The 26,758-nt window shown below is 33.5% G+C and overlaps 11 protein-coding genes across 11 annotated transcripts; 1 reads left to right on the top strand and 10 right to left on the bottom strand.

Moving 5' to 3' along the window:
- Window positions 1-1,272: 1,272 nt before the first annotated feature.
- Window positions 1,273-2,922, bottom strand: NAEGRDRAFT_46960 (uncharacterized protein; the record flags this gene model as incomplete). Its single annotated transcript, XM_002680450.1, has 1 exon — window positions 1,273-2,922. One exon carries the CDS (start codon window positions 2,920-2,922, stop codon window positions 1,273-1,275), a length of 1,650 nt encoding a protein of 549 aa, XP_002680496.1.
- Window positions 2,923-3,867: 945 nt separating this feature from the next.
- NAEGRDRAFT_5633 (uncharacterized protein) lies at window positions 3,868-4,089 on the bottom strand (the record flags this gene model as incomplete). The annotated part of the gene is made up of 1 exon (XM_002680449.1): window positions 3,868-4,089. A coding segment is annotated over one exon (222 nt), but the record flags the coding sequence as incomplete, so codon positions are not given.
- A 320-nt stretch (window positions 4,090-4,409) lies between these two features.
- Window positions 4,410-5,723, bottom strand: NAEGRDRAFT_64280 (uncharacterized protein; the record flags this gene model as incomplete). The annotated part of the gene is made up of 1 exon (XM_002680448.1): window positions 4,410-5,723. The coding sequence occupies one exon, from the start codon at window positions 5,721-5,723 to the stop codon at window positions 4,410-4,412; it is 1,314 nt and encodes a 437-aa protein (XP_002680494.1).
- A 401-nt stretch (window positions 5,724-6,124) lies between these two features.
- NAEGRDRAFT_57251 (rho guanine nucleotide exchange factor) lies at window positions 6,125-12,337 on the bottom strand (the record flags this gene model as incomplete). Its single annotated transcript, XM_002680447.1, has 1 exon — window positions 6,125-12,337. The coding sequence occupies one exon, from the start codon at window positions 12,335-12,337 to the stop codon at window positions 6,149-6,151; it is 6,189 nt and encodes a 2,062-aa protein (XP_002680493.1). The 3' UTR covers window positions 6,125-6,148.
- A 1,298-nt stretch (window positions 12,338-13,635) lies between these two features.
- NAEGRDRAFT_44367 (uncharacterized protein) lies at window positions 13,636-14,790 on the top strand (the record flags this gene model as incomplete). The annotated part of the gene is made up of 2 exons (XM_002680591.1): window positions 13,636-14,444; window positions 14,505-14,790. The coding sequence occupies 2 exons, from the start codon at window positions 13,636-13,638 to the stop codon at window positions 14,788-14,790; spliced, it is 1,095 nt and encodes a 364-aa protein (XP_002680637.1).
- An 83-nt stretch (window positions 14,791-14,873) lies between these two features.
- Window positions 14,874-16,222, bottom strand: NAEGRDRAFT_64277 (uncharacterized protein; the record flags this gene model as incomplete). Its single annotated transcript, XM_002680446.1, has 4 exons — window positions 14,874-15,342; window positions 15,375-15,813; window positions 15,871-15,930; window positions 15,979-16,222. The coding sequence occupies 4 exons, from the start codon at window positions 16,220-16,222 to the stop codon at window positions 14,874-14,876; spliced, it is 1,212 nt and encodes a 403-aa protein (XP_002680492.1).
- Window positions 16,223-16,407: 185 nt separating this feature from the next.
- Window positions 16,408-17,529, bottom strand: NAEGRDRAFT_64276 (uncharacterized protein; the record flags this gene model as incomplete). Its single annotated transcript, XM_002680445.1, has 1 exon — window positions 16,408-17,529. One exon carries the CDS (start codon window positions 17,527-17,529, stop codon window positions 16,408-16,410), a length of 1,122 nt encoding a protein of 373 aa, XP_002680491.1.
- Window positions 17,530-18,344: 815 nt separating this feature from the next.
- Window positions 18,345-19,997, bottom strand: NAEGRDRAFT_64275 (uncharacterized protein; the record flags this gene model as incomplete). Its single annotated transcript, XM_002680444.1, has 1 exon — window positions 18,345-19,997. The coding sequence occupies one exon, from the start codon at window positions 19,995-19,997 to the stop codon at window positions 18,345-18,347; it is 1,653 nt and encodes a 550-aa protein (XP_002680490.1).
- Window positions 19,998-20,919: 922 nt separating this feature from the next.
- Window positions 20,920-21,183, bottom strand: NAEGRDRAFT_5493 (uncharacterized protein; the record flags this gene model as incomplete). Its single annotated transcript, XM_002680443.1, has 1 exon — window positions 20,920-21,183. A coding segment is annotated over one exon (264 nt), but the record flags the coding sequence as incomplete, so codon positions are not given.
- A 309-nt stretch (window positions 21,184-21,492) lies between these two features.
- NAEGRDRAFT_64273 (uncharacterized protein) lies at window positions 21,493-22,384 on the bottom strand (the record flags this gene model as incomplete). Its single annotated transcript, XM_002680442.1, has 2 exons — window positions 21,493-22,122; window positions 22,205-22,384. 2 exons carry the CDS (start codon window positions 22,382-22,384, stop codon window positions 21,493-21,495), a joined length of 810 nt encoding a protein of 269 aa, XP_002680488.1.
- A 351-nt stretch (window positions 22,385-22,735) lies between these two features.
- NAEGRDRAFT_57249 (serine/threonine kinase) lies at window positions 22,736-25,972 on the bottom strand (the record flags this gene model as incomplete). The annotated part of the gene is made up of 1 exon (XM_002680441.1): window positions 22,736-25,972. One exon carries the CDS (start codon window positions 25,970-25,972, stop codon window positions 22,736-22,738), a length of 3,237 nt encoding a protein of 1,078 aa, XP_002680487.1.
- Window positions 25,973-26,758: the final 786 nt, after the last annotated feature.

The following is a 26,758-nucleotide window of genomic DNA, read 5'->3' as shown; positions in this document are numbered from 1 at the left end:
ATAGTTGTTACAAGTTCCGTCATTTGCCATACTGTCAGACATCATTATCTAAAATTAATCAACTTTACCCTTTTTGTAATTCGACAATTTTTAAGCGGCAAATGATTTGTAATTTAAGAAGTGATGGGATTAAAAAAATTTATCAGGAATCATTCCCCATCTGTCTCTAGTCAAAGTTCAATGGATTCAGAGATGAAAGAATATGTCAGAATTGAATTCCTAAATAATAGTAATTTGATGTGAATACAGTAATAACTTCCAAGAATATTTGTGAAATGCACATGTTACATAAATGTTGAATCATCTCTTCTAAATTGTAAAATTAGGTTTTTATATTATTCGAAACTACAAAGTTGTAATTGTTGCATCTGCAAACAACTTTTGAAATTGTCTCAAATGGATCATTACACATCATTTTTTATTTCTAAATTGGTTTGTTGATTGCTTGAATAATTGTTTTGTATGTACCACATTGTAATAAGTTTCGAATTCAGAGTTATGGCAATGACATAGCAAGACAGGAGCTTCGATGAATGGCTGCCTAGAATTAGTTTAATGGAGTGAAAAAAAAAATATAAAACGTGGAAGCTACAATGTCGGTTGGTTCATCATCATTAAAACAAAAACCAAAACATCCAATTACACATAGACCACTTACCGGTCAATCAAACAACACACAATCAACACACTCACACAATCATCATGCCTAAACACACATCAAGAAGCACCAAGAAGGAGACTGCCAACAAAGCAAAGAACACCTACAAACCTCGTGCTCATCCACTTGATCCATTCGTGTATACAGATGAGGTACCTGTCACCACATATGTTTCTCCACTCACTACCAACCATCCATTCTTCTCCACCAAATCCAGGACAGAGGCTGCACAGAAAATGGAAAGAAAGATCCGAAGCTATTGTGATGACCACAACATTCCACTTCATGGAAAGGCACTTGAAAGAACTGCTATTGGAGAATGTGCTGAAGATGTATTCGATACCTATATGTCAGCCACCATGCCACCCCATTTGTACATTAGAAAAGAAGAATACACACCATACTCAACTAGAGAACAAGATGGTCACATTTCTCATATCGTGTACGAATTTAACTATCCTCATTTTCCAAGTTTTTCCAAGCCATCCTGGACTAAATATTACACCATAGTTGACGTGTCAGAGCTTGCAAGTCAATTCGAAGGGTTAGGGGGAATTATTCCAGAATATTTCAGAGAAGCAGAGTATCGATGTGTTGCTGACAAGCTCTTTGTGTCATTGAATACTCACACAGATGTCTACCATGTATACATGACCACTATGATCCAAAAGAAGATTGCTTCTTCTACTTCTGACTGTGGTTTTGTTTGGATAAATAGTATCTAATAAATTCTTCATTTTCAAATATTTGAATTTCAAAAAATTAATGTTTGAATTTTCGAATGTTGTTGAGCTGATGAATTTTAGACTATCCGATAAAGAACCAACTGTTTCAGGTAATGAACTTTTAGTTTCTGATCCAAGAAATAGCCCAATATAGAAAACAGATGAGACTGCTTGAGTTGGAAATATATCTCGTAGATTAAGAGGAACAAGGGCAATTGCAATTTGTTTCTTGCCATTAATCTCTCGTCCATCTACACACAGTTTGAAATAAACTGTTTTTGGTAATTGTTTCCCGCCAAGACATCTATATAATTTCAAGATTTGCTCAACTGACACATGTAGATCAGCAATAAAACCAACAATGCCGTTTGAGGGAGCAATAATTTTGAAGATTTTTTCCACTTCTTCATCAATAATTTTCTTTCGTGTCTTCATATCTTTTGTTGGTGGTAATTCATCACTAAGCGTACATTCTTTTCTTAAATTATTCACAATTTTGAAAGAAACTAAATTATTATCTTTCCAATACATCACATCATCCACATTACGTGTTTGCTTTCTCTCCTTAAATAGCACCTTAATTCGTTCACTGTCTTCATTATTTAAAATATCAAATACTTTTTTTCTTCCTTCTCTGGTTTTTAACAAACATTCAAACCAAAGATACAAATCATGATTTTGTGCCTTAAGGAGTTTCTCAAAGCAATCTAGATCCATTCTACATCTGTTTCTTGAATATTTTGAAAAACAATCATGACTATCTATACCTGAATACTTCCCTGAAAAGTACACTGATGCAGGGTTATTGCAGTGTGAACATGAAAATCCATTGATGATAACTTTTTCAATCTCTTTTTCGATGATTTGGTCAACTGGAACCCTTGATGATGTTTCTGTGTAATTTGTTGGTATTTGAGAAAATATTGGTTGACTAAATTGAGAGAGGCTATTTGAATTGAATTGTGAAACTGAAAAATTATTTCCAAAGTAACTGCACACGTTTGAAAATGGATTGCTTAATTGATCGAAGTGACTAAAATTTTGAGTATTGATTATTTCTGTTATTTGAGAAATAGCAGATGAATACGAATCATATTCCAGACGGTTAATAAAATTATTTGACATTGGGGTATTGCTTTGCTCAACAACAACATATTCGGGGAGAAATTCTTCATTTCGTTGATTATTTGGTGGTAAGGAATCTGAATTAACCCTTCCCTCATCTAACATAATATCTTCTTGATTAATTGAATCGTTATTTTGAGTCGATTGAGGTTTATTCGAAGAGTTGGAATCGGATTCATCTTCATCCTCTTCATCATCAAAATACTCCTCTAATCCAAAATACGAATCACAGGAACCAAGTTCAGAAGGAATTTCTTGAAGAGTAGCATTGTTATTAATTGGAGGGTTGAGAGTGGAGATGATATGATTGAAAACAACACTTTGAGTTTCCTTATTACTACTTGTCACATTCATGATCAAGTAAAATACAGCAGCTAGGTCAATTATAGTTTCTGGTCCTTTATCAATTGCCATTCCGATTTCTTTTCCAGCCTCCTTGGAGGGAACTACATGGCTCCTTCCCCAAAACACAGTTCCTAATATTTTGGAAGGTGAATGATTTGATTTTTTAACAAAGTATGAATTAATAACATCATTTATACGATAATAGTCAGTATTTTGGAATTTATATGATGGTATTTGATGAAATGGTGGCAGATCTGTGACATTTATTACAGCCAGTTGTGGCATTATTTTGTTAACAACTGTTTTCTCAAACTTTCCAGAATTTGAAAGAAATCTATAATTAGGACTGGATCAGTGTTCAACACTACAATGAACTACAGTGGCAACGGGATTTTTGGCGGCAATCGACCATCCCAGCGCTGGGATGGTCACTTTAAATCAACTCCACCAGCTAGTCTTGCTATGTTTATCTAAAAAAAGAAACACCATAAATAACCGAGTCATGTCTTTTGTTGCTTCCATTGGATCTACAATAGAATCATTAAGCATTCGAGATTCCAATAATCACTTTCCAATAAATATTCACTTTCTAATATCCTGTTTAATAATCACTGGGTCTCTAAGCTCTTTTTCAATCAATTCTTGTGTTTTTTCTGATATCACTCCACAACAATAGATGCAAATTTGTAAATTAATTTTCTTGAGTTTTTTGAAAATGTCACAAATATTGTCATATGAAATTTGATTTCCAGATATTGAATCATCTATATCATCAAATATTAGAATTTTCAACTGATTAACATCCAGCTTTCTATTTTTGAGATAAGCCAACGTGATTCCTGCTGTTCCTACAAGCACATGACAATTGTCATCTATTTCTTTGGTTGGTGAGAGAACTAGAGGTTTAGATTTCACATTCAGATATTTCCCATAATTTTCAACTACTCTGGAAACTCCATAAGCTAATTCCCTCGATGAAACAATTACTATTGCTTGTGGACAAAGTTTAGTCAACTTTCGACTAGTATCCAATCTTTGAATAATTGAAATACAATAGCTTGATGTCTTTCCAGTTCCAGTTCCAGACACAACTAGTACATCTACAGGCGGTTCTGATGAAATAATTGGCAAGATGCATTTCTTTTGAATTTCTGACATTTTTTCCAATCCATTTCCATAAATTCCTCTCAATAATTCTTCCTTAATTGGTAAATCATCAAAATTTTCGATTTGTTTAGTGGAAAATCTACTTCTAGGTTCACTAATTTTCCTCTTGAAATTACGGATCAGAGTTTGAAATTGTTCCAATGATGGTGTGGAGTGATCTTCATCACGAAAGAAAATAAAATCAACAAGTGAGAGAGAAACTGGATGCTCTTGGCCGTGTTGCATTTTTTTTCAATAACAAAAGTTTATTGAAGATATACTCAATTGTGATAATAAAGTTTGTGAGATGATGAAAATTCCCCGGTCAGTAGACCACTACATCTCTTTTGCTAATATTTTACAAGATGGGGATCAAACTTTACAATCCTGTTAAGTAATATTTATTAATATCAATGCTCGTTTTCAACATTAATAATATTGGAAATGTTTACAGATGACTTTTGACCATTAGCAGATTGAACAGGTGTTTGATTTGGTTGTGGACTTGGCTTTCTCTTTGAAGCAATCAATTTTCTAATCATATTAATAATAGTGTCAAGCTTTTGCTTTTCGGTGGTTGTTTGATTTGTTTCCTTCTTATTCTTTCTCTTCTGGCACTTTTTCTTTCCACATCTCTTGAGTTTCTTGTTTTGTGAACTCTTCTCTTTTGTTTTTTCATTATTCTTTTCGTCTTCTTTCTTTTCAGGATTTTCATCTATTTTGATATCCTTCTTTGGTTCAACTTCTTTAGGTTTAATGGTGTTATTGATTAAAGATTCTTTCCGCTTTTGTTGAGAAGGTTTTGGTTGTGGTTTTGGTGGAATTGGTAAACCAATGGTGGAAGGATCTGTAATAGATGCTGGCTTAATTACTGGCTTTGTAGAGTTATTCTTGGATGGAGAATTGATAATCTTTGGTTGTGGTTTTGGTTGTGGTTTTGGGTTTGGAGGTAAACCACCACTGTGCTTACATTCTGGACCAGCTTTACCAGGCATGCAGCGACATTTATCTTTACCAATACAAGTTCCTAAACCATTACAAACCTTCTTTTCGTCAGACTTAATACCAAAGCATGTGAAAATTTCCTTACTCTTGGTGGATGGATCTGTAACAGAGGCTGGTTTAATCTTTGGTTGGGGTTTTGGTTTTGGTGGAGGTAAACCACCACTGTGTTTACATTCTGGACCAGCTTTTCCAGGCATGCAGCGACATTTATCTGTTCCAATACAAGTTCCTTTACCATTACAGACCTTCTTTTCATCAGATTTGATTCCAAAACATGTGAAAATTTCCTTTTTCTTAGTGGATGGATCTGTAATAGAGGCTGGTTTAATTACTGGCTTTGTAGAGTTATTCTTGGATAGAGAATTGATAATCTTTGGTTGTGGTTTTGGAGGTAAACCGCCACTGTGTTTACATTCTGGACCAGCTTTTCCAGGCATGCAACGACATTTATCTTTTCCAATACAAGTTCCTAAACCATTACAAACCTTCTTATCATCAGATTTGATTCCAAAACATGTGAAAATTTCCGTAATGGATGAATTGGTTTGTTTAGCAGCTGGTGTGGCTGGGGAAGCTGCAACTGGCTTTGTTTGTTTCCTTGTTGGATCAGCTGGTGTAGCTGGAGCAGCATGGACATTATCACTGCATGCAATCACAGCGAGAATGACCAAAAGAGCCATCAAGAGTACGCCCTTAGAATAGCTCAACCTTCCCATCATACTTTGATTTTATACTCTATTGTTGAGTTGTTTTTTTATAAGATGTTTTTACAGACTCGCCTCAGCCTTCGCTTTTTAGTGCTCGTCTGACTATTTTTGAGCTTACTGTAGTATTATATATTAACTCAGCTGCAATAAGGAGTTGAGGTTACTGTTGATGCTGCTTGGAAATATACAGTTTTCCCTTTTTGTCTTCAGCTTCTTCAACAGCTTTCAATAATGTGGAGAATGCCAAATTTAAGGAGCAACAAACTCTCTTCTTGATATCAGTGGGTGTCATATTATTAATCGGAATTGTTTGGTTCTTGCTATCTTTTTTTAAAACATCATAATCATGCACTCTTCACTCATCAGAATGATTGTTAAATTCTTTTTTTGTAAATAGTATTAAATAATAGTAATTTTTGAAAAATTGAATAATATTATTAATTTGTAAAGGATGAGGAAATTTGGAGTTTGCTTGCCTTGTTGGCTGCTCGTTGTTTGGCTTCCTTGATAGATGATTCCAAATCAAAAAGCCATTCATTCTTCAATTCAGAGGAATCAAAACTCAATACTGCAACTGTTTGATCTTTGGAAATATTGGTTTGTTTCTTGTGTTTGCCTGTCAATTTCCCAAAAAGACTGAAAGATCGTTTTCTGGCAGAATCTGGCATATCTTCTGTACTGTTTGATGATTTTGCACTACGTGCCGAGTTGATTGTTGATCCAATATTAAAATTTCCAACAGATGTCAAATCATTGGTTGAATATGACTTGAGGGAGTGAATGGATGGTGTTGTGAAACGAATTTCAATGGTAAGTGCTGATCCTCCTGAAACAAAGGCATCCTCCAAACGGAAATGCTTCTTCTCTACCTTGATTGACTTGTGCATAGGTGGTGAGTTGGTAAGGTTATTTTCAGATCCACTCTTCTTTAATTTTCTCATAACGAACGATGAGGATTTTCTCAACTCCATATTGGTATTTGTTTCACCTTGTGAGCTTTCTGATGATTTGGTATTTTCTTCTTGTGTAATTTGTTTGTCAACTTGTTTGGTTTTTTCCACAAATATAATGACATTAGTAAAGAGGTATGCTCTCTGAACCTTGTAGGATCGTTTTGGACTGGATTTTTCATCCTTCATTATTTGAATCTCTACATCTCCTTCTCTAATTAATAAATTATCTTCTACAACACCTCCTGAAGAAATTGAGGAAGCTCCCAATTGTTCATAAAAATCAAAGAGTTGTGTCAACATTCTCACCTTGACACGGTTATTAGTAAGACGAATATTATTGTTTTGTTGGTTGGCAACATCCACAATCATATCCAGAGCTTTAAGTAAGTGAATATGGTCTGGATGATCTTCCTCAGTTGTTTCAATAAGATTTTCAATTAAGAGTTTGTATCTGACAACTCTTTGAACAGGAACCACAAGTAGTGAATTAATTTCCAAATTTCTACTTCTTGGGTGAGATTTACGTTTCTTAATCCAGGTGTCAAATTCCTTGTTTTGAGCTCTGACTTGTCTAATTTTGTTCATACAACTTTCATAAGTTTCCAAATAATTTTCATAAATTCTAAAGTATGGAATACTCTTTTCGAATATATCTCCAATCATCATGTTGTACATTCTTGGAATAATTGAACCTTCTTGCTCCTCGCTGTATAGTGCAAATCTCTCCTCCAATGAAACTAAAAAGCTCTTGTTGAAAGTGATAATGGTAAATAAATTGGCTGGGAACATCTCGAGAGCATCCTTCTTACCGACCAATCTCTTATCTTCATCCTTTAATGAGGAAGAACTCTTTTGCTTGTTGAAAATCTTATCAATGAACGAGATTTTTCTTTTGAGAGTCGAATCTTCGCTTGTGCTTGGTGGCTCAGAAGTGGATTTTCTCTTTTTAGAAACAGGTTGTTCAGTTCCTTTCAAATATTTGTTATCCACGAGAGGCATGTAATACATTTCCCATAAATCTATGAGAAACGAGAGGTACTTTCTCTCGGAGTGTAAAATTTCCATAAGGTTGTTAATTCTATTCTTCATCTGTTTGATATTGATACTCTTTCTCTCTGGGATTGGAGAAATACTTCCTTGAATAGTAGGTGTTCTGTCCTCACTAGTACTGTTATTACTGTTGGTTGTGGAAGGTTTTGGAGTTGAAAGGTATGGAATTTTCTTTCTTCTGAATTGTTTTTTAGATTCTCCAACCTTCAAAAGTGGATGTCTTGCTGTGCCCCACTTTGGTCTTGGTAGTGGAATATCCACAGGTGGCATCTTGACAAATTCATCCAACTTTTTAAATTCCTCTGTTGCCTTGTATCTTTTCAGAGGATCCATCAAATTCATTTTTACATAATATAATAAAGAATCAAAAGTTCCAGTTGAAACCACTTCTGTGAGTGTTCCATCCTCTTTGAATAGATCCAATTTTACCTTATCTATTTGTTTCTTATTTATATTAAGGGCGTGTTTTCCTATTGGATTTATGAATAAATCATAAATATTACAGGCAAGATCTCTAACTTCGACTGGGTTAGAGAGTTTCTTGAATGAAGAAACAGCATCATAAAATTCGATAGACTCTCCAGAGTGTTCCTTTTCGCAGAAATCTTTGAAAGAGTCTTTGAGAGCTTCAGTATTGAGAATAAAGATCAAATTTTCAGATTCAACAACAGGACTTGCCAATGAAGAATTAGGTGTACTCATATTATCAGAAGACGCAGAACGAGCGGAAAGGAAATTGTCAGCATTCAAAGTTAATTGATTGTTTGGAGTATTAGGTGATGGAGCTGAGTTCAAATTGAGCTTTGGAATATTTACAGTTTTAGTTTCGTAATCAGGAGGAGTGAAAGTAGTTGGTGTGTTTGTTGATTGCACTGTTGGAATATCTTGAATAAAGCTATATTTGGCCTGACCTGATATTGGAGTCAAAACATTGATTGATATTGGCTTTGGTTGTCCTAAAAGTTCTAATCTTGGTGTCTTTGGAGAATCTAGTTCTGGGGTATCTTTTTCCAGATCAGTTCTTGGTGAACCTTCTGTACTTTCTGTATTATTGCTATGTTTTGGAGTTTGACCTAACAAGAATGGAGATGCTGAATTAGCTCTGTTCTTTCTTGGAAGAGCTGGAGAACTAAATCTAGGACTAATTCCTCCAGAAGATAAATTAGATGTAGAGCTGTAGAAAGATCTATCAGTCATCAATTCATCATCTTCTGAATCATAGTCACTATTAGTGTTGATAGTTCTTATACTTCCTAGTGAGGTGAGGTTGGATTTGAATTGATCATGATAAGCCATTTCTGTCATTTCCGTTTGAGTTTCCTCCTCCATTAGAGCGCCAATCTCTGCATTAATTTCCAAATCATCCATTACTTGCTTTGATTCACTCTCCTTGGCAGCTCCTCGCTTATAGAGCTGACCTTTCAATTGTTTCAACAAGTCTGGACGCTTTTTGAACATGTAAAATATCTTACCAATTTCAGATTGGAGGAAAGAATTGTGTTCCAAATTAATAACCTTGAAATCCTTCCATCTCTTTAATAGATCAGAAGATTTCAAAGTAGGAAAAGTAAGCAATTGGTTATGTGAGAGATCTAGATTTTCAAGTTTGTTTAAAGAGACGAGCTCAAACATTTCACTGGAAACATTCAAAAGTTGGTTATAACTCAAATTCAAACTAGTTAGGTTTGGGAAATTTGTGGTCATAACGTTATCATTTTCATCAATGTAATGCAATTCAAAGTACTCTAATCTATTCTTGCTCAAATCAAGGAAGGTTAAAGTTTGAGAAATTGGTGATAAATTTTCTGAAAGTAACTTGTTAGTATCGAAAAATCTGTTTCCACTCAAATTTAACCTTTTAAGGTTCGGAAACTTGTCACAGAACCACTCTGGTAAGGTTACTAACATATTTTTGGAGAGATTCAAATCCGTTATGTGATAACAGTCTGTTCCTATTGGTGGAAGAGATTCGATATTCATATTTGAAAGATCAAGAACTGGTGACTTTGTAACTTTGTCCTTAATAAGTTGGGAAAGTTTAGATCTTCCTCCTGTTACTGCATCAAACGATGGAACTCTTCTACTGGTTGGAGGAATAACTTCAGTAGGACTGCTATCTGATGAATCCTCTGTGATTTCATCTTCAAATATTCTCTTGATGGTTTCAGTGACAGAAATTGGAGCAACTGCCAAGCTAGTATTAGGAATATACAAATAGGATTCATTTCTCCACAAATAACCTCTTATTAAGCCCTGTAAACATAATAGATCAGATTTCCTTTGATCTCTATACTTTTTAGATAAATTTCCACGAATAATTGCTTGCAATTGAATGATTTGTGTCAATTTGCTTTGATGGACCTTTCTTGATTGAGATGATTGAAGAAAGCCTGATAGAGTCTTAATGTTCTCCGTTGCCTCATGTTTTTCTCTTCTGATAAGATATCCCTTGACATTCGATTGTATTGTTAATGCAACGTTAGGTGTAAGGACATTGTTTCTTCTAACAATAGATTGGAGAATAGTAATTTTTTGAATACTGCTTTGCAAAAGCTCTTCTTCAATCTTTCTTTCTCTTAGAGCTAAGATATTTTCTACTAGAGCGTATATATGTTTCAATCTCTTTCTTTTAATAGAGCCAATTATTGAAGCTTGAATATCATAAACCGAGGATAAACATTTCAAAAAGGTAGAACGTTCAATTTTTCCAATAATTGATCCTCCCAAGTAGTAAACTGATGCCAAACTAGAGGATGCTTCTCTTCTGCAGATACTACCTCTTTGAAATGCCTGAATTGTGGTTATTTCGTCCATTTCTTTGCTGACCTCTCTGGCTGTAAGGGCTGATCTGAGATTAACTTGAAGAGTTATTACACTGCATATCGAGCTTGCATAGTTCTCTCTAGAAAGATGTCCTTTCAATATCGCTTGAATATTTGTCAATGATTGCTTCTCTTCTCTGAATTTCCTTTTGGCTGAATGTTTCTCAAAGAAAGCTCCTAGTAAAAGAGAAGAATTCTGGTATTGGGATAATTCGCTCCTGATTATTTGAGCTTTGAAAAAGGTTTGCAACGTGTCAATATTTTGAACAGCAGTTGAGTATTTTCTCCTCTCACAAGCCCCTCTAACCAGAGACTGTATAATCTCCGTAGACTGCAAGGAGGTTGCGAATTGTTGTATTTCCTTGTAACCTCTTAAAGAACTCTGCAGTGATATTACTAAATTCCAACATTTTTCAATTGCATCTTGTTCGATTTTTCCTCTAATTAAACTTTGCATTAAAGTAACATCGGTTAAGAATGATTGCTCTGTTAAAGCTTGATGAAGTAACTTTCTCTCTAAGGCACCTACAATAGTTGCTTGAATGCATTCAGCAGCTGATAATTGAAACTCCTTTTCTCTCTTCACTAAATTTCCTCTCATTGTGGCTTGTAATGTGGATGTGCAATCCACTTTACATTTCTCATGTTCCAATTCTTTAGTTCTGATTCTTTCTAATTTTCCAATTAAAAATGCTTGAATAGCCTCAATACAAGTTTTTGAGTTTACAAAAGAATTCACTGCATTTCTACCAATCATACAAGATTGAATTACTTCAATAATTGCCAAATTATCCTTGACAAGCTTGTTAGTTTGATATTTTCTGATAATACCTTGAATAAAACTAGCATTTTGTACAAATTGTGTGAAATGAGCTCTTAGAGTTCTTCCTCTTGTTAAACTCTGAACTGTTTGACAAGTTTCTTTCATCTCATCAAACTCCCTTCTCAAATATGCAGACTTCCAGCGACTTTGCACCATAACAGTACAATTAACTTGGTTCTTGAAATCACAATATTGTGAATTTCCTCTAATGACTGATTGAATCATTCTCAACATGACAATCTCCTCAGCAATACGATACTGTATCTGCTTGGAATGCAAAAAACCCGTCACTAAGTTTAGTTTTTCCAAATCACTCTTCATAACCTGTTGATTAAATCTTCTTTTAATCAATGATTGTAAATTGGTGAGACTGTTTCTTTCTTGATCGTGTTCCTTCCTTTCCAAATAATTCCTACACACTTGTCCGATCAATTCAATGGAATGATATTGGTTTCGTAGGTGTCTATTGCTGTCATGAGCATGAATGATGGCCTGAATAAATTCGGCAAGTTTTTCTTCGTCTTCAGTAGTAGTATTTTGAAGACTAGAATGATGATCGTCTTGAATTACATTACTAATTGTCTCCAATCCGAATTCTTCTTTACATTCCATTAATATTTCCTTCTCATCACTATTTGATAATTTAGATATTAATTCTACATTATCCTCTTCTTTTTGTATTACTAAATTATCGTCATCATCATCATCATGATGAATATTATTATTATTAGTATTAATTAATTCCTCCAAATCCTTTTGCAAAGCCTCCCTCGTCTCTCTCAACTCACACAAAAACAATAACTTTCCTTCATCATTTCTATGTAATTCCTTCGTGTTGTTTTCTTTGTGTTGTTGATAATTATTATTTACAGTAGAGGAAGTGTTGTTTGGAGTCTTGTCGGGTGGCGGGAGAAAAGTCTGAACACACCACACAACAAACCAACACAGAAAGAATTGAAGAAGGAAGGGAATGAACATTTCTCGATTATTCTTTTAGTGTGATGAAAGTTGTGTGTTAGAGAACTTTCTTTATGTTTGAAAATTGTGGAGGAAACTATTCGAAAGTGTAGAGGCAGGCAACCAGAGAGGAAGATTATGAGAGAAGTTGTTGTTTGGTTTTTCTTGTTGAAAGAATAACAAGGTCCTTCCATAAAGCGAGTATGCTGACAATTTATTCTTTTTTAGAAACTTTTGACTAAAAGCAATTCGAAAGTATGACTGACCATTTATGGTGTGCACTTAATTTTCAATAGATAAGATCTACAATGTTCTTTTCTATGATTCAATTTTAACTAAAACACCTTATTACATTCTTTCATTCTTGATATACGTTCTGTCATTTGTTTCAATGTGAGTTCTTGTTCAATTACCAATTTCAATTCATTGTAAGTGGTCATTCTTTTTGATGTTCTTTCATTGATAATTCTTGCTTGCAAAAAGTAACGAGAGAATAATTCATCCTGTTGTTTCAATTTCTTTTCGAAATCTTTGGAAAGAACCAATAATTTAGGTAACTCTGAAAGTGGTAAAAAGGAAAAGATTTCAATCATTAAAACTTCTTCAGGCAATTCGTGAATAATTCTCGAAGATCAGGAAGTGTTTCTCTATGGAATGCATTCTTACTACCAATTGAGTTAATTAATGAAATAGATCTAGAAACTGTAATTGCATGTTCTGGAATGTTGATGATGCGTTCATTGATACAATTTGAATGAGAACTATTTCCCTGCTGTATAGATGGTGCCTCAGTAGCAGGTGGATTAACACTAAATAAATTACCCATTTTTTTTTTTGTAAAGTTTGTTGAACTAATAATAAACAACCACTCAACACGAATGCATTCTAATGAACCAACGTTTAACTTTCCACTTTACAACAACTTCTTAAATGTTTACAATTTTCATCCATTGTTACAAATTTTTTCATAAAAACAGAAAAATCATCAAAAATCATCACGCAAAAATTATGAACTTGGTACTTTGAAAAAAAAAATGATCTTTTCGCCAGGCAACAACAAGGAGAATGATGTTTCATTTGCCAAAGTCTTTGATTCATCCTCGGATATTGTTGGTGGTACTAATAATAATAGTAATAATGGTGGTGGTGCGTTGTTATTGGGAGGAGGAGGAATTGTTGATCAGTCAGCGTATTCAGATGCTGGATCGATGGATACAGAATGTCATCAGAATCCTAATTTTGATTCAATTGATTTAATTATTATCAAGAATAATTATAGACAATTTCGATTGATTCCGAGAGAGGTTGTTCATTACATGATGGAGAATTTTATTGATGATGAAACTCTATTGAAATGTATTTTACCACTCTCGAGGGAATATGAAGACTATTCATTGGATTTAATTTATAGGAGGAATATTGGACGAGGAGATGCCATGCTATCGTTTATATTTAATTATAAAACCATTGCACAGATTACACAGAGTGCAGAGACATCAGAGGAGGAATCCTTGTTGTTTTCAAGTGAAATGTTTGACAAGCTGTTTCAAAATAATGTTTTAAAAGTGATTGATTTACATGATTTTTGTAAACATAGTACTCAGATTGCTGTTCCATTAATGTTGCAATACTCTAGGCAGTGTGAAGAGTTTATAAAAGTGTGTAAGAAGGCAAAGAAGAAGATTGTTTCACCAACGTCACTGGTGGAAGGAACTGTATTTCCAACTTCACCTGTTGTGGAGAATCCTGATGTGTTTCTTCTAGGTGAACAACATTTCAATTTTAAGAGATTGAAACAAGGGGTACTGAGCCCACGATCAGCGCTTCCAGTACTTCAGGACGAATCTCTGGAAAAGAAACAAGCACTCCTTCATAAGAGATATTATCAACTTGTCAGTTTACTCAACCTGATACTGAGCGTTGATTATTTGAAAACTTGGCAATGGTGTATCATGAACGACATGTCAATGTTTAGAAGAATATCATCAAAGAATGGTGAAAAACTTGCCAAAATTCCAAAAAGTGTTAAAAGAAAGGAAGAAGAAGCATTCTTATTTTATAGAGAATTATTCTTCAATACAAGAGAGATTAAGAAGATTAAATCCCTTACAATCTATAAGAAGACACTGTAAGTAGCAAACAAATATCACTACAGAGAAATTTTTATTCTTAAATTTTAACTAATTAGGGAATTTCTTGTTTTGCAAATGATTGAAGGGGATAAACCAATAAGGAATCATGAAGAAAAGAAGGCATTCTTATTGCTTGTATCAATTTATGATAAGATTAACGAGGATCAACCATCAACAAGTAAGAAGATACAGAAAAAGATTATGGAATTTTGTTCCAAACATTTAATTCAATCTGATGATGGACTTTCTCGGTTTGAATTATACGAATCTACAACATTTAACACAAAATTCTTTATTGAGAAATGTTGTCCAATCCTCAAGAAGGAAATGGATAAGAAATAATTGTAAATTACTCTCACAAAATTATAATACAGATAAAATGTGAACTAATCTTCACACAAATTTGGACAATATAGATTGATGGTTTATCTGCCATCAATAATACTATTTAGAGTTGTGGTTAAATAGTCTCTAATTTGTTCTGTATCAGTACAATTAATCACAGAAACTTGGGTCAACCTGTTATTCTTATCTAAGAGTTGATACTTGGCAGTGATGCCATCGATAATCTCCTTGGCATTTCCGTGTGGAATAAGATTTGACTTGAGGAATGAGATAGTTTCTGGGCTAATATGCATTTCTTCAAGCTCATCAGCATGAGTTAGAATAAGTCTAAAATCTCTAATATTCTTTGTAGTATTAGAATCAATCCAATCACTGAATACTGCCAGGGAGTCCTCGAAACGATTAAGAGTATTGTTTTCGTAACACATCTTGGTGAAATCGGATAGAGAACCAACAAACCAAACGCTATCAACTGGTTGAGAGAACATGTTTGGCCACTTTTTACGTTCATTTCTTTGTCCTCCAGAGTCGAATCTAAAGGTAATAGATCTAGTTGAATTCTAATAGAATGAGTTACTTACAGATGAACAATGAAAGAATTCATATATTCGAAACTTGACTCGACAATACCTGTTGTCTTTTTCTGAAATACTATATGATCTTTTTCGAGAGGTTTGAAATCCATATGCATTACTCTATCATATTCTGAAAAGTAAGGATCCACAGAAAAATTAAAAAGTGATGAAAATTTCGGATTAAATTCCATAACTTGCTTGAATATTTCCTTCGTAAAGAATGTTTTCCAAAGTTGAGATTTTTCAATAATATGCTCAATACAATTGATGAGAGCATGTTCGTTATGATTACACTTCTCCGATACTATCTTCAAGAAATCGTGAGCTATTTGTTTTACATTTTCATTTGACACAAAATCGCCATTATACAATTCATATGCCAAACTGTACATGACATGAAGAAGCTCTGTATGAACAATGAGTCTTGCTTGTTCATATTCTCTCTCTGAAGTGTAGTGATGAAATGCAATTTAGATGGTTCTCATCTCTCATTAAAACTTACCACTAAAACCGCCCCCTAACACAAGTTTTCTCTGTTTAAAGAGGGTTGTCTTTCCGGAACCTTGAAGAAATACAATGTGTTATTCGATAATTCTAATGCATAACTTACCACCACCTCCTATCAATACAATTCTCAATTTATTACTTTCTGGAGTTTCTGGAACAAGACTACTTCTTCTCTTTCCTTCGCTCATATCTGCCAAACTGGTTGCTACTTGAGTAGGAGAAAGAAAAGTCGACTTCTTCCTCTGTGTTTGAGCATTGTTGCTGGCATTTGAATTGGTTCGGGTTGGTGATTTAGGTTCCTGAAGATCATCTCCATTATTTCCAGAGCTATGTAGGAAACCAACCATTTTTTTGTAATTTGCTAATAAGCAGAGATGGAAGAGTGAAAGCAATAACTTAAACGAAAGATTTGGGAGATGAGATGCATTGAGGTGTTATGATGTACTAATACTGAAGCTTTCAATTTAAATAGTACTAGAGAATGTAAATCAGGAATGCACGATCTTTGATTACAACGAGGAGTATCGAATAACTATTTGGTGATGTGGTGAATCCTCTTTTCTTCCTCTGTCAGTGATGCTACAATCTTACTCCAAATCTCGCATTTGAAAACTGTAGCAACAGTCTTATCACCCTCTGTTTTAATTGTTGTACTCAGATTCAAATCATCAAAGTGGAACCAATAGACCTTATCTTCACACTTCTTTCTTCTATAGATACTTCTTGGGTCAAGAATGAGCATTTGTTCAATGGCCTCTCTAACATCTATCCAATTCTTATATCCAAATTGTTTTTCAATATCCAATTCGATTGAACATTCTTTAATTTGAGTAATTGCTTCCTCAGTAAATTCTACACTATTAATATGTCCCACAACTGGATCCAAATCAATCCATTCAGGTTCTTTATATTCAACCTTCTTCTCATCATTGTTTTCATATCCAGTTGCCTTTCTTCCATAAATATCAACACCACCAAATACTGAATCATATCTTGAAATATATGGTTTAATATCTAGAACTGGTGTTCCATCAATTAAATCCACTCCACTCAATAATAATTCACCCTTTTTCAAATCAACTTGTTCAATAGTGGCCAATGTTAGGCCAATTGGATTAGGACGATGAGGAGAACGAACAGAAAACAATCCAACCTTCTTTCCATTCAATCGGGGTGGTTTAACTTGTGGACGAATCAAGCCTTGTTCTTCTTCACTGTTATTATTATTGTTCTGACTATTATTATTATTATTATCACTATTACTATCGTTTGTAGTATTGTTAGTAGTATTGTTCTGATGAATTGTATTTAATTTCTCCATATTATTATTATCATGGAAATAATAAACAAGCCAAACATGAGAAAATTGTTCAATTCCCATCAGAGAGTGATGTTGATTGTTCATGGCAAATAGAGGTGATTGAATCTTGAGACGTCCTCTTCCGATTGGTGCCAAGGCTCCTTGTCTTGGTGTGGCATTCTTGAATTTATAACAAGAGTGAAAGATACCTATTGGTTTCATTTCAATGGTCATGGAACGAATAGTGTCCCAATCTTGATCCGAAGTTTGTTGTTTTTGGTTGTTATTGTTTGCATTGGAATTATCAGATGATGATGATGATGAAGGTTCACTATGGTTGTTGCTTTCAGACATTTTTTTGAATTTCAAAATCTTTAAATTTATTTAATCATTACTCTATTGTTTTTATTTAAATATCAATTTAATTATTATTTGCATGCAAAATCGATTTATTCACATTCACAAATGCACAAGGTCAACCTAGGAATTGCATTCAATTTTTCTAATTAGAAAATAAATCGGTCCATGATGAAACAGTAGCAACAGATGGTGTTTTCTTCAGAAAACTAGTTGCTGATGGTTCTGTTGATTTTCTACAGGCAACACAATCCAATGGAATGATAACATTGAATCCCATTTCGGTCATATTGAGAGCAGAGGTCTTTACACATGAATTCGTTGTGACGCCCAACAGAATAATGAACAAGTTCTTTCTATGCTTATATTGAGAAAGGAGTTTGATGAATGCATCCTTTGGAGTTAGAATTTGCTTTGAATCATCATCAGTAGTGCTGACAATTGTCTCACATTTGATCAAATCCAATATAGAATTAGTTGTCTTGACTACTCTATAATCAAAACAATCATCGGGAATGATGCATTCTTGTCCTTGCTCTGTTACACACAAATCTTCCAATCCAGCTGATTTGAATTGTTTGTGTTTATACACAGATTGGCAACAGATAGAGTGATGAACTGTAATGTTTTCGGAAGCTTGATCCTTGACATAATTCAAGCACTCCAACACCTTTTCCTTTACATTGATGATATTACTCACATCATCATATCCAAAAGCTTTGCAGAAGATTCCCTCCTCACAAACAAAATCTCTGACAATATCTATCGTGATGAAAATGTACTCCTTTTCAGACATTTTTTAAGTTACTAATTTAGTTGGCAGCGGTCCAACTAATGGATCTTCTTAGTGTTGGGTATGCATCCTCAATTGGTTCCTCATCTAATAATTTATCTAAATTTCTCATGGACATGCTGTTGGTAGTCTTTCTCTTGCTACTTTGTTTTCCTCGAGAAAGCAAATTCGTCTTGGCAGCTACTTTACTCTTCTCGAGTGCTGCTTTGAGTTGTCTGACTTTTCTGAAACTAATATCTATGGAATTGGTTTCTTCATTATTCAATCTGATTCTCTTTCCATTCTGTAAGACACAACAAACAAAATATAATTCATCGAATTCATTTCCACTTCCTTCCTTTTCAATGTCAAAGCTGCTAATGTCATTAAAGTCAATAAAATCAATCTTTTCATCAGTGTGAGGCAATTTGCCAATGTGAATATTTCTGTACACTAGGGTATTATCTGGTGATGATTCATGATAGTAGGTTACTTGATTTGGTACTGGGCTAGAAATATCAGCCTCTTTTGGAATAATACCCTTGTAACAGATCGTTCTATTACCACTAGTGTAGAGACGTTTCTCAATTTTACATGTATGATGATCAAATACCAGATATCTGGTCAGACTTTGCTCTCTTCGCTTCTTCTTGTAGTATGCATAAATCCTGTAGAGAGCAAATGGAATGGCAATTAATAAGAGTGGTGGAAAGATGAATGATCCAAGTACAAAGAGTAATGAATCAATAATAACTGATGAGTCCATTCTCTTTGGGCCTTGCAATCCTAGACAAATATTGTTGGTTCCCATCTCTTTAACAATAACAAAAGGCATTCCTATTCCTAAAATTTGGCCATTCTTTCTATCATAAAAATGTTCCAATTCCATTTTCATACTGTGTGATTTGATTGTGTCTTGATCCTCTTTGGTTGGTGTTACTGGGTGGTAGAATGGTTTTTCTCCCAACTCAATGATTGATTCTTCATCTTGAGAAATTTCATTACTATGTGTTGTAAAATCTTGTTCAAAATAATTAGCAACTGGATCGACTATTAAAGCCTTTTCCTTATTAGGGTTACGCATAATGAAAATATTCTTTTCATTGCCAACCTGTGGCAATACATCAAATGATTCTCTACGTATTGTACTATTATTTACATTAATGTGGTTGTGGAAAGCCTCCATAGATGAAGATTTCTGTAAATGGTATTTATCATCTATTACTGGTTTAGTTTTAAAACTTAATAATTTTTTTAACCATTTTCTCTTTTTGTTAATTGGCTTATGAACGTAAACAGCTGGGAAATGATCATCAAAATTGCCATGTAATTCATCTTCCAAATCCAAAGTAAATATTTCATTGAAAATCTTGTCGAATTCCTCTGAATTTCTTCTCATTTCCTCAATAAAATCATCCTTTTCCTCAACGACCAAACTTTGAGACCTTCTATGATTTGATGATGGTGAAGGTTTTATGGGAGTTTTATCTTGACTTGTTCTCTGACTTCCAATACTCGATTTTCTAGATATTTTCCTACTTGGTGTATGGTCCATACAGGACAATGAATTTGCTTTATGATTCAAGTAATTTGGTTCCGACTTGAGATCACTGATGGATTGTAACCTAGGTTGTTTAAATGTAGATTGGCTATTTTCCTCTTCCACAATATTATGGTTAGTAAAATCCTCCATATTCGCCAACATCATCACAATTATTCAATAATGTACTTGTGGTGACAAAATAATTAAATTATTCCTACTATTGAAAGCAAAATTTCTTCTAAAATCCTCCTAGCAACCAACTTCTTGCGAAAATATACCCCAAAGCAATCCCAATCACCAGAACAACCTCTGTATTGGATATCGTTTATCCTCCTTTCTTTGAAATATTTAGTGGATAATAATATCACCAATGCGTTGAAGATTGTGTTTTAAATGTTTTAAAATGATTTTTTTTAGAAGAAATTTTGCAAGAGAGAGGAGATGAGCATTTCAAAGTTTTCTGCTAACAATAACCGATCCTGTTTCTCAATAAATTGAAAATGAATTAGAAAATATCTAATTCCAGGCGATTGGTAAGAATCGTTTCTAAGAGGTCTAATGGGTAAACTGATCGGTTGTCATTATTATTGTAATAATTATCAAATAGAATAATAATTCAACTAGTTCACAAATAATAATGATATATAATCATAACGAGTAGAAAATTATAATAAATTAATTGATTATCTCTTTATCAGAGTTACATCTTCATTTACAATTTTGGTACAAATGCAGGCCATAGTGCTTGAATTTCTTCTTCACTATAAACTCTATTTTCTTCTCCTAGCTCTTTAGCAATGTAAGTGAAAAATCTTCTTCTTGTTTCCTCACTATCTGGTAAATTTACAAAATCTGGATGTTTCAATTCGTAACATCTTTCCAATACACGATAATGAATTAGGTCAGCTCCACAAACTTCTTCAACTTGCAAAGTCAACTTGTTTAAATCAATGTGATCTCTCTTTACAATATAAACATCAATAAATTCATTATCCAAATAAGTTCCATTATTCAAAACCAATTGTACTCTAATGGTACCAAACTTGTCCAATTCTTCTATAGTGACATCAGAAATACCCAATTCTTCTTCAATTTCTCTAACACTTGCTTCATCACTAGATTGTCCAAAAGAAATATGACCAGCAGATGAAGTATCCCATTGATTTGGATGATTTAACTTGTTTGGTGATCTTCTCTGAACCAACAATTTGCCAGTGCTTGTTTCCAACACCCATGTATGAACAGTATTATGCCAAATACCTTCGGAATGAATTTTAGATCTTGGTTCCCCTCTTCCTGTTGGTTCTCCAGCACTTGTAAAGACTTCAATTAATTCATTATGAGAATTAGTAGTCTTTTCTTGATGATCTTGAGACATTTTTTTATTTAAATTATTTAAATTATGAATATTTGTGTGGTGAACTTGAAATGATTGATTCTTATTGTCAAATTGAATGTTGTTTGATTGGGCAATCAATTTGTTTGTGTGATGGAATATTTTCCGATACCTTTGGCTTATTAGCATTTAGTTTATTTTTTAATCTCAACAATTATTTAAATTAAATACTCTCTTTGACTTTCACACAAATTCAAAACATCATTTCAAATATAAAAGAGGAACGTGAGATGTCAGACTTTCGAGAATTTAATTTTGCTTATTCAAGAGCTTGTTAAATTGTTTGAGCAATTTGTTCAATTTCTTTTGAGCTTTCAAATGCTTGGCAATTTCCTCAGTGAAAAGTAAATTATCCAAACCACCTGGAGAACGACCAGTAATTAAATTGGTAGTACTTTTCACCACTGGAACATCCAAATACTTGGCACCTGCATTTTCCAAATCAATAGCAATGGAAGGACTACCAGTCAATTGCATTCCAGGTTTAATCAATTTTGCATTAATCAAAACTGTAGATCCAGAACAAACAGTAGCCAATAATCTTCCACTAGCAGCTTGTTGTCTAATCAATTCCATAGCATCTCCATCATTTCTGACAACAGTTGAAGACCATATTCCACCCACCACAATCAAGGCGTCATACTTTTGAGAGAGAGCTTGTTTGAAATCAAAGCTCCTCTTGGCATATCTGGTTACTCTAACAAATTCACAACTAGCAATTTTTCCATCCTTTACCCACCATGGTCCAATAACATCCAATGTGGCATTACGAGCAGCAAAATAGAGATAAGGGAAGGTCAATTCGCATTCTTCAAAACAATGAGAAGCAATCAAACCAACACGATATCCAGTAAATTCACTTGGATTTTTAACAATAGGCTATTATCATCAATATCGTTCAATAGTAATCATTATTATTGGAGCGAGTTCAATTATCCAACACAATCAACTCTATACTTACTTGTGTTTCGTTGTATTTCATTCCTCTCAAGTCTAATTCATCTTCTTCCTTCAATGATTCAATCAACGGAAACAAGTGATCAATATTCTGAGCCTCGACCATCACATTGATCATCACAACAATAACCAACAAGAGAACTATCATGACACTCATTCCAACACCAACTGCATGTCGCACCATTTTTGTTTGTTTTTTTTGAATGTTGTTTGTGCATGTATTCGATATGGAAAGTTTAAATAGCCTCAATGATGATAATAATCAGAGATGTTAGATGTTGAAAGGAAAGTGCTCACGCAGTATGTGCTGGAAATTCCAGATGACAGTGACCATGTGACCATCAAGATAATGCTGACGATTACTTTTCCTAATATGTAGAAATGGATTTGTATGGATTTTAGTTATGAGATTTTTGTGAGAATGGATATTATTTGATGTTTACAATTTGCTTCTACATATTCCATTACTCTCTACATTCTACTAATTGAATAAAATCTTGAAGATAAAGATTAAAAAAATGGTGAAATAGCTCATTTATTGGTGACTTGATTCCATCATCTTTATCTTTTCCAATAATTGAGAAGAGTCAATTCTATTTTGAGGATCTTTCTCTAAAGTCATAATTACAATTTCAATCAAATTATCCGAATACATTCCACTTTGACTCATATTATTTCTTAGAATCTCCTTAACACTTGTAGAATCTTTACAAAGGTGCAATTGACCAACAGAAATAGAACTATCCTTGGTCATTATTTGATAAATAGTTACTCCTAATGAAAATATATCAGTATTAAATGAATATTTAGATCCCATTGCAAGTTCAGGACTCATAAATAATGGAGTGCCTGCATATGAGTTATTTGAAGATCCTTGATTTTGTTTAGCCATTCCAAAATCAGCTAAAATAACCTGAATTGAATTATCATGGACTGATTTGATAAATATATTATTTGGTTTAACATCTCTGTGAATGGATTTCAATTGAGTGTGAACATAATGAAGAGCTGAACAAATTTGATTCATAATTTGAAGAATGATTGCTTCCTTACAAGGTTCATTTGATTTTGAAATTAAAGAACATAAATCTCCCTGTTCATAATACTCCATATCAATGTATATCAAATTATTTTTACCCACAAAAATGTCATTCACATGTAAAATGGTTGGATGTGATAAATTCATTAGTTGGGTTCCTTCTTTCATTGCTAAATTCAACTCTTCAATGTTAGCATATTTGAGTGTTTTAAGGGCTCTAATCGAACCATCTTGAATATATTTAACTTTATAAACTAATAAGGAAAAGATTCGAATAAAAATATTTCCAATAAACTTACCAGAACCAAATCCTCCTCTTCCTATTCTTTCCAAAATCTCATATCTATTAACAGGATCGTCACTATCATCATTTTCATTCATTAATCCTTCCTCTATTGAAATGTTATTAGTTTTAAACAATTGTGGTTGTTGATAATCCAACAATGATTGATTCAATTCAATATTTGTTTGTTTTGGTTTTAAATTATCATAAACTTGTTGGATTTTAACTGAAATAGATTTTCTAAAATAATAAATCAAAATAATTAATACAATTACAATAATCATAATACCCATAAGTAATATAACTAGAATTGGTGCAATAATGACAGCAGTTCTTGATTCCCAATCAATTCTATTCGAACAATCAATTCCATAATGATCATTATCACAAGTGCAAATATTTGGAGTTTTGCACTGTCCATAAAAACATCCATTTGGACATTGTGTCAACTTTCTAATAGCATAATTCCCTGCATCTACTATATAGATATCACCACTTGAGCTAACAGCAATACCTTCTAAAGAAGAAAGTGGAAATGGATCAGTATTGGTATATTTCAAAGTTGTAATTGTTCCATTGCTTAATATGATTCGAATAGAATTGTCACTTGTAACTAGAATGTCATTCGTTACTGGATTGAAAGCGATTGATTTTGGAGAATTGAATTTAGAATTCTTTGCCAAAACACCATCTTCATATGATGTACCTGATCCTGCAACAGCTATTCTTCCTTTGGTTGTCATTTTGTAAAGTATTGAATTGGAAAGAAAATAAAATTCACCACTCTTTGGGTTGACTGCAATATAGTCAATAGATTCACTAGAACCTGAATTTTTTGTAATTACGCTAGTAATTGTTCCATTTTTGAATATTTTCCTTACAGCTCCCTTGTAATCATCCAAAATATAAAGTTCACCTGTTAAGGGATTTAAGGAAATTTCAGTAGGATTGACCAGCTTGGAATCTACTGCTAAAATACCATCTACAGACCTACCATACTCTCCATTTCCACAAATTGGAACAATTCTACTGTTGTTTACCATGACAATTGCAGGATAATTAGAATTTGCAATGAATAATTCATTCAAATCATTGATTGCTAATCCAACTGGATTGCACAATTTAGCTTGTGTTGCAACATCTTCATCTGACATGTAACCACAGACACCAGTTCCAGTCATTGTTGAGATAATTCCTGTTCTTAATGATATCCTTCTTACAATGTTAAAATATGTTTCACTAAAATACACATCTTCATTTGAGGAACTAACTGTAATTCTATTAGCATTGAGAAGAGAAACATTTTGAACAGGACCGGAATAGGATGGATCTAACATTTCATCTTCAATTCCTGCAATTGGTATAATTTTAACTTTTCCTTCAATAATTGATAACTTTTTGATTTGTCCAAGATTTCTTGAAGATTGAGTAATGTAAATCTCATCTCTATAAATTGTAAATCCTGATAAATAAATAACTGTTACCAATACAGTGGAAGTGTTGGTAACTAAATTGTAAGAAATAATAGAATTGGTCAATCCAAAAAGAACTTCTGTATCAGATTTGAATGTAATGTCAACAAAATAATTATTGGAAATAAGCAAACTGTTTCGTATTACTACAACAGTACCGTTTGAAAATACTCTAAATATTCCCTTATTTGAATAAATCATCAAATCTCCAGTATTCAAATTCATTGAAAAAGATTTCAAATCTCCAAATGTAGTATTAAGGGCCATACCAAATGTATTAACTGTACTATTTTGCTTTGAACCTGCAATTGTTGTAATATATCCATTGGAAACCTTTCTAATTAGTCCATTATATGTATCAGCAAAATAGACATCTCCCTTTGAGTCAACTTGAGCATATTTCGGATAATTAAGATCTGTTGCGGTTGCCAATCCATCACCATTGTAACCTCCTTCTTGACGGTACGTATTTGGAGAGATGGGATTTAAAGTTGTTCTACCAGTTCCAGCGATGGTAGAAATAACACCATCAGACGACACCTTTCTAATTCTATGATTGTTTATGTCACATATGTACACATCTCCATTCATTGGATTAACAGATATACCCAGCGAATATGACAGTTGTGCATGAATTGCCAACCCACCATCACCACTAAATCCATAACTGGTCTCAATTCCAGCAACCGATGGAACAAATAATCCATCAGAAGTAATTTTACGAACAGTTCCTCTACCCAAAGTTGTATACATATCACCATTGGCAGAGATAGCCAATTGACGACCAACATAATTGTCAAAGATAATAATTTTGGCATGGATGGCTCTTGTTTCGTTCAATGTTCCACCGATAACAGAACTAGTGTAAACAGCTTGACCGGAAACGAAAGTAATATTAGTAGTAGTGGAAAGAATAATCACGAGCAGAAGAAACAAAGTGAAGAAATGATGAATACTGCTGAAGTGTTGTTGGGTCATTGTTTTTTGAAAAGCTACAAATGTCAAGTGTGAGAAATTTACACGTCACAAAAAACCTTGCCTTGATTACCCAAAATTGCAAAACGTGATTCTCTTTAACAGGAATAATAATTTTGGCGGGAAATCTTATTATTTTTGCAATGAAGTTTCTCACTTGTAATTAGTAGTAGTATATTTAATGGTTGAATTCGTTAAGTGCTGCATAAATTAATGGAAATGTTGTTTTGAAGTAATTAATAACAACATTATTAGCCTTACTGAATAGAATTACAACATCACTAGTTGTGACTTTTTCCTTATATTGATTAAATAATTGAATATTCTCAAAAGTATAGTCAAATACTATTCTCAGGCTGGGATCTTCAAATTCCTTACCTTCCTCACCAGAATAAATATTTTGATCTCTTATTTTCACTAGAAAACGTAATCGTTCTTTCCATTGGGAGTACAGACTTTTGTATTTAGAGCTTGCAGCACTGCTTGAATATTATTAACAAATATCTGGTTTTCATTTTGGATTTCTTCATCCGTATCTATGTTTGGTTTTAACTTTTTAACTTGGTTGACTATATATTCTAAAGATTCGACAGTAGAACGGGTTTGTCCTCAATAGACCCGAAATCAATTGGACGGGTGAATGCTGTGTTGCTAGTATTCAAATAGAATAGAGAATGGCTCTAACCAGCTCCACTTAGAGCTAGTAACACAAATATCTTTGATTCTTTCGTTTCTTGGATTTCCTCTGCACTAAATTCGTGGATGGACACGTTACAATCTTGTGAGGTT

This window comes from Naegleria gruberi (genome assembly GCF_000004985.1).
Source record: "Naegleria gruberi genomic scaffold NAEGRscaffold_9, whole genome shotgun sequence".
Taxonomy (NCBI): domain Eukaryota; phylum Heterolobosea; class Eutetramitea; order Acrasida; family Naegleriidae; genus Naegleria; species Naegleria gruberi.
This window is presented reverse-complemented; position numbering and strand designations above follow the sequence as displayed.